The following is a 6,875-nucleotide window of genomic DNA, read 5'->3' on the forward strand; positions in this document are numbered from 1 at the left end:
CAGTGTAGTCGAGTGAGGGCACAGTATTATGAGAATAGTTATCTAGTTCCTGACAACGTTTGTAACACTTTGCTAAGACCAGTATTTGGCACGAATTTACAGATTCTGTGTGCCTAGTCCCAGCTTCTGCTATTTTTATTGATCAAGTGTAGTAGAAATTGGAGTGAATACAAACCAGCTCAAGACCAGTGCTGCAAGATATTGTAAGAAAGGTACTAAATACAGTATTAAGAACATGCTATTTCATGTATATGCTAAGAAGTTTTCTCGGCACACTTTAGTGGAAAAAGAAACGTTTTCTGCCACAGCAGTGCAGACCACACCACTCCACCGACTCGTGTTCAAAGGTCGATGTCGTCTTTGGCTGTCAGGTTAAATGGAAGTTGGTCAGAATCTGACAGAAAGGTGCAATGAAATCACTGAACTGTTACAAAAGCTCAAGCTGTGTTGAGGAAATACCTGGCAATTCTCTGTACCTAATACGGCATAAAATGGACTCTTCCAACACAAACTGTGGAAGGAAGCATCACTGCAGCAGTCGGTGAACGCCGAGCACGCCATCTGCGGTCACTGTGCCGCCTCCTGTGGTGCGGTTCGCGACCCCCTTAGCCCAGGGTCCTTTCGGCCTTCCCCTCGCGGCGGCAGCTGCGTTGAGCCGCGGCCCAGCCCGCCTAGCCCTCGCGCTTCCGCTTCCGCTCACGTAAGGCGCGGGATGATGTGGGCGCTGGGTCGCTGGCGGTGAGGAGAGGGGCGGGCCGGGGTCGCCGGCGATGAGGACGGGGATTGCGGCGAGGGCCGGGCCGGGGCCGGGGCCGCTGGCGGTGAGGACGGAGGCCGGGACGCTACGTGAGTCCTTCGCGACGCTCACGCGTGTGTCGTTGCAGGGCGTGGCGAGCCCCGTGTGGGCCCGGGACTCGGCGGGGTCTGGCACGACAGCGGAACCCGGAGGGTGCGGCAGGCGCGGATCGGGAGGGCGGGGGGCCCATTCCCTTCTCCGGCAGCAAGGCCAGTCCGCGGTTTTGGAGCGTCGGCCGGTCGATGGGGAGCGACCACGAGAGGCCGTCGGTGAACGTGCTGCCCCTTAGTGCACTAGGCACGTGGCTGTTGCTATGGTGTGTGTTCAGAGAGAAAAGGGAGACCGACGAGCGACTGGAAGCAGTTCTCTCCGGCCAGATCGTGGTCTCAGACACGGTCCAGGAAAGCAGTGCTCCCCTTCAGCTGCTGAAGGAGGACTGAGGACGGGAGTGCGGCTGCCGTGAGGGAGCTGACAAAAGTTTGCTGGCATTCACCTGGTTAAAAGCTGTACTGGCACTGTAATGAAAAAAAACTTGTTTTTCTAGTTTTTCGGCAGCCTTATCTTGAAAGTTTGATTTCTTCAAGCTGTTTTCTGTGCCGGTCTTGCCGTAGTAATTTCACTGGTAGGAAAAGGTGTCGTTTCTGAATTGTGCAGGTAGGGATGAACAGGATGTATTGCAAATCAACTTGAACTTGAAGGAAAGTTTTATACAACCCATCGTTTTTCTATGGATCATTTTTCTTAGCGGATTGTTGTATTAAAAAATACCTAATGTGATTGTCTGTGAAATTGCTGCTTAAGGTGACTTTCATTTGACATTTTGGTAGTTACAGAATATGTTCAGTTTATATTGAAGACAACTGTAAAGGAATGATTCTTTACTATGCAATTGTGTTCTGAATTTTTTTCCTTTTGTGTGTAATTCCACTCACTAATGTAGAAATTACCTTCAAGGGTGCATGCTTTCTGGACTAGAACTTTCTAGGCATGGTTGATTTAGATGGTCAACACTGGCAGGAGAATATTTTGCCCAAAATAAAAACGTTTGGCTTGCATTGAGAATGTCGCATTGAACAATACAGTACCTAGGCTTTTTGTGCAGCTTCATAGATATTCAAGCTTGCACTCTGGAAACTTTTCTTGGAGAGGAGGAATGTAAAGTACTAACACGACCTAGTTCCCTTCAAAATTAGAGGCTTTTCTTAAGTTTTCAAATGTAAAAACGGAAAATCACGTATGCGTCATGAAAATCCCTAATTAAAACCCAAACACAGAACTGCCCAAACACAGCTTCCTCCACAGCTTTCTCCTTTGAACCGGCCTTAGCCCAAAGCTGCTTTTACTGCTCTGCCTACTGTTAGGATTCTGAAAACCACAAAGCCCAGAGCTCCAGGCCTGCTGTAGCTACAAAAGACACGCCAAGGGGAACACAGAATTGCCACAACATGTCTCCTTCCCCACATTTCTGCTTGGCACCAGCCTCACCTCCATGCACCTTTTGCTCCCTCACTAATGGTTTCGGATATGCCTAGGTTTAATATTATGCCTAGAGTTAGGGTTAGCATTAGGATTAGAGTTTGGGTTTTTAACGGCTTGAATTCAGGGGAACAATCCCCCTTTTTCTGTCATATAAGAAAGTTAGGAAAAGGGTTAGGGTTAGGATTTTAAGGGCTTGAACTGAGGGGGAAATCCCCCTTTTTCCATCATATAAGAAATTTAAAGTGAGGAGAACCTCTCTTTTCCCAGTATTTTGGGGGACTAAGTTAAGTTAGGGTTTGGGTTAGGGTTAGGGTTTTTAAGGGCTTGAATTGAGGGAAATCCCCGTTTTTCCATCATATAAGTCTCATGGGTGTAATTGAACTTTGGATTCTGCAATGTAGTTTTGGTGATTTATAATTTATATATTATCCAAAAATCTTCATTGGAAATGTTATGTAACCAATTATGTACTCTTAAACCTCAGTCAAAGACTCAAAGTGTGAATATCCTGCTGCCTGTAATGCTCAGGAAACTCTCTTAATTCATCGAGACTTGCTGAGAACCCCGTTGTTTGATCAGATGATAGACATGTTGAGAGTAGAACAGGTTAGTCACTCATACTTGAGTTTTGTTTTGTGGTTTTTGTCTGGTTTCTTTCTAAAACTTTAGAAGCATTTGGTCTGGCTGGTGTAGCCCTGTTTACATGGCATAACATTTTAGTTACTCATCTGTGTCTTTGTGCATGTCAATGAACTTTGCTTCTCCACACAGCGTCAAGTGTTTCTGTAGAAATGATCTGAAAGCAGCTTATTCAGGACAGCTGCAGTCTGTTATTGGGATACCTTTGCTATATACTTCCTTGTATATAGCAAAAATAATCTTCTGCCACAAAAGAATATGCACCACCTTTCTCTACCTTTTCAAATTCAGTCAGATGCAAAGCCTTGTCTTCCTGAATCTATTAATTTAGCTTCTTACCCAAGTGAATTTCCGTCTGTTTTTATGCTTTCTGAATTTGCTTCATGCATGCGTTTTTTTTAAATTCTCCTCTTGGATGCCCTTTGTTCCCACCCATTTTCCCTCCTGGTATGTCAAAGGATATCAAAAGGCCAGCATACTAATTAGTTGTTGTGAAAAATGCATATTTTATGATTGGCTTTACGCAATAGTTACAATGAATATTATATGTGTATTGTTGGAAAGTTATGCTGTATTAATTCTCTCAAGTAGTGTGTTGAATGTATTTTTAGGTTATAACACAATGTTAAAATAGAAACTATACTATGTAAGATACTTTTTAACTATCTCAAGAAAGAGATGAGATAATCAAGGAATTCTTTGCACAAGGATAACAATTACAGAAACCCCTAAATTTTCCAGAGGAGAGGAATTTATGGCTTTCCTTATCAACAGAAACGAACTTCTTCAAGCCTGATTGAGACTCAAAGGCACCTGGGAATTAACAGAAACTTTTGGACAAGTACCAGACGAAGTTCTTGTTTTAAATAAAATATATGCATAATCATGAAGTGTTCCGTATATGCAACAGGCTGTTGCTTTTAAGGTGATTCCTTTGTTCACAAGACATGCTTGTCGTGGCTTAAGTGCCCGAGAGCATCCGGACGTCCGTAACTCTTTGCTTTTTATTGTCTTGCAATTGTCCTAACTCTAAATTTTTATTACTCTAATTGTATTACTATTTTTATAACAATTTTATTATTATTAAACTTTAAAACTTGTAAAAACCAAGTGATTGGCGTTTTTCACAGTTGTCTAGACACAAGCAATGTTTTTTCAGTAAAGGTAGCAGAGATGCATCAGGAAGAAGTATCCATGTAGTATGAATTGCACATAAATCAAGGGTTTTCACACAGCACTGTGTATTTGACAAATAGAGTGCACAGGCGGTGATTAACGCAAGATAGAGAGGTCATACGTTTTGATGCTGTTGAAAGGGTTATAGTAAAAGAAACTGGTAAGTAGTCAAGGAGCAAGTTCTCAATGTTTGGGGCTTTTTAATGTGTTGTTTAGTTGTTTCTTGGGAAGGGTAGAGTGCAGGGTAGATGTTTGTATTTTGAATGGGAGGAATATGTGTACCAGTTCAATTCCACCACCAACCATAACCCGTCTCCTTACACAGTGGGGAGGATATTACCTCTGTCTAATCTAACCTGACAACAAGAAATATTGGGCAGGATTACGCAATTAAAGTAATTTTATAGTTGCACAAGAAAATGCTGGTTTACAGATATTGTCTTAAAAGCCTTCACATTTAGTAGACTTGTGCCTTATTTCCCATTTATGCTTGTCTTGTCAAAATTTCCTGTTTGAATGGAAATTCATCTGCATGGAATTTCTGTGCTGTATGTGTTCTAAATTATCTCTCATTGTTTAGGTGTTTTGACAGAGGTTGATAGTGTGTAAAAATTTTCTTTATAACAAATGAAAAATATCTGCATGAGTTTTTTCAGTTTTGGACCCAGTAACTCCTTTGTGTCTGAGATGTGCTTCAGAGATGGCTGGTATCATTTAATAGAGTAAAAGGATAAAAGTAATTCAAGATCTTAAGACTTCCGTAGGTGCAAACTTGGAAGCATTCCTTTCGCTATTCTCTGCAGTTGCTGTCTTAAAACAAAGGCTGGCATCAGAATTTTAGCTGTTTTCCTAGCAGTGCTGTACTGGCCTTTTCTGCCTGGTGACTAACTGATGCAATTGCTTTAACTAATTTCAAATGAGTCCTGAATTAGAGCTTGTCATGGTAGGTAGCCAACCTGGCATGTCAGTTATTGTACCTTGTGGCTAGTTCACCTATGTGCCAAGTTTCCCAAAGTGTAGGTGTATTTTTCTTACACTGCATGCACGTTGGGGATTAACTCCACTCAGTGGCTAAGCACCATCCAGTTGCCTGCTTGCTTTCCCCTGCTCCAAGTGGGACAGGAGGAGAAAATTAGAACAAAACTGAGGAAGCTTGTAGCTTAAAAGATAGCTTGATAAGCGAAGGAAACAGGAAGAAGAAAGGGGACTAAGGGGAGAAAATAACCAATAAAAAAGTAAACCCCAAAACAAAACTAAAAACCCACCAGCAACATCCACAAGGCAAAGCTAATTACTTGCTGTCTGCCACAAAAAAAAACAACACCCAGCCAGTCTCTTGGGCAATGCCTACCGTCTTCACAAACCCCCTCCCCTCAGTTTGTATTGCTGCACGTGACATTATACGGCATGGAACACCCCTTTGGTCAGTTCTGGTCAGCTGTTGGCTGTGTCCTCTCCCAAATTCCTGCACACTCCTAATCTTCGTGCTAGGGGCACAGAGTTGGAACAGAGGGGAAGAGAGAACCTTGACGTTGTGCAAGCTCTGTTCAGCAGCAGCCAAAACATTGATGTGTTTTTAACACTGTTAAAACATAGTCCATAGAAGTCCAAAACATAGCACCACAGGGACTGCTATCTATCCCATATTGAGTACAAGAAGCTACACTTTCACCTGAAAGGCTCTGGTATGGTCAGTAGCCACAAACAAAATATTTCTGGTGTTGCAGGTGAAGATTCATGCTGGCCCAAAGTTTGCATCTTACTTGACATTCAGTCCTTCAGAAGTGAAATCGCTGCACACAGAATATGGGGGCCTGGAGTGCTGCATTGAGGCGGTGGACAGCGTTCAAGAGGCTGTTGAACATATCCACAAGTACAGAAGTTCCCATACGGGTGTTACCACAGAGAATGGTTAGTGACCTGGCTCCTTCTTAAGCTGCTGTTTTGGTTTGACTGCAAATTCCTGGTGTTAGTGCAACTAACTTCATTGTAGTAGTTCATCTCTTGGTCTGTGCCAGTTCAAAACCTTACTAGAGCTGTGCCAAGACAAAGGTTCACTCTCCAACCAAACCAAGCCCAGAACTTCTTGAGAATCAGTGCAGTTAAGGTGATGTTGATCTGCAGCTGGCCAGTGTGGGTCAAGTAGGCTTCTGTTTCTGTACTTCTTGCTGAGCTTAAATGCTTGTCACTAAAAGGCGTGCATTTGATACCTGCCACAGGACCTGGTGAGCTAGCGATTTATACTGGAAGTAGAGTTGCTCTTGAATGTCTGTCTTGTTGCTAAGGGCTACTGACTTCCAAGTTCACACGCTTGCATGCGGCATTTCTGCATGGTAGTTCTTAAAGAGTACTTGCAATATCAACTGAGTTTAGGATTTCTCAGTATTTGGAACAATTCTATGTTTTAAACTAATGGAGAGCTGACTGTAGCGTAACTGTCTCAGTTTGAATGACAAATGCTGTTTGGGGCAGCTGTTCTTTCTCCTTGGTTATGCAAATAATCTCTTTGACTAAACTCTTATTTTCTTTGAATAGTAGTAGCTAAGCTCTCTGGTGGCGACAAGAAACATGTTTGAATTGCTGCACAGCGTTTGCTTTACCAGAGAGAATCAAAACATTGGTTAAGTGAGTTTCGGATTTGTGTTTGATTTGTTGGTTGTTTCGGGAGTTTTGTTGGTTTTTGGTTTGGTTTTTTTTTTTTTTTTTTACTCCTGGCTTTGAAATAGTTTTAAGAGCCTGTCGGTCTCCATGTGTGGTAAGCATGTTGTGTTCCTACAGTGCAATA

At 42.7% G+C, this 6,875-nt stretch overlaps 1 protein-coding gene across 1 annotated transcript; it reads left to right on the plus strand.

Annotated features, from left to right (window-relative positions):
• Window positions 1–351: 351 nt before the first annotated feature.
• Window positions 352–4,024, plus strand: LOC128815202 (uncharacterized). Its single transcript, XM_053991703.1, has 3 exons — window positions 352–386; window positions 554–700; window positions 885–4,024. Exons 1-3 carry the CDS (start codon window positions 352–354, stop codon window positions 1,234–1,236), a joined length of 534 nt encoding a protein of 177 aa, XP_053847678.1. The 3' UTR covers window positions 1,237–4,024.
• Window positions 4,025–6,875: the final 2,851 nt, after the last annotated feature.

This window comes from Vidua macroura, chromosome 16 (assembly GCF_024509145.1).
Source record: "Vidua macroura isolate BioBank_ID:100142 chromosome 16, ASM2450914v1, whole genome shotgun sequence".
Taxonomy (NCBI): Eukaryota; Metazoa; Chordata; class Aves; order Passeriformes; family Viduidae; genus Vidua; species Vidua macroura.

Bases quoted from the DNA above. Each gene is read 5' to 3' on its own strand.
- LOC128815202 (XM_053991703.1), top strand. From the start codon at position 352: ATGTCGTCTTTGGCTGTCAGGTTAAATGGAAGTTG. The intron at 387-553 runs GTCAGAATCTGA...GTGAACGCCGAG, and splicing joins GTCAGGTTAAATGGAAGTTG to CACGCCATCTGCGGTCACTG. The intron at 701-884 runs GTAAGGCGCGGG...GTGTCGTTGCAG, and splicing joins GCGCTTCCGCTTCCGCTCAC to GGCGTGGCGAGCCCCGTGTG.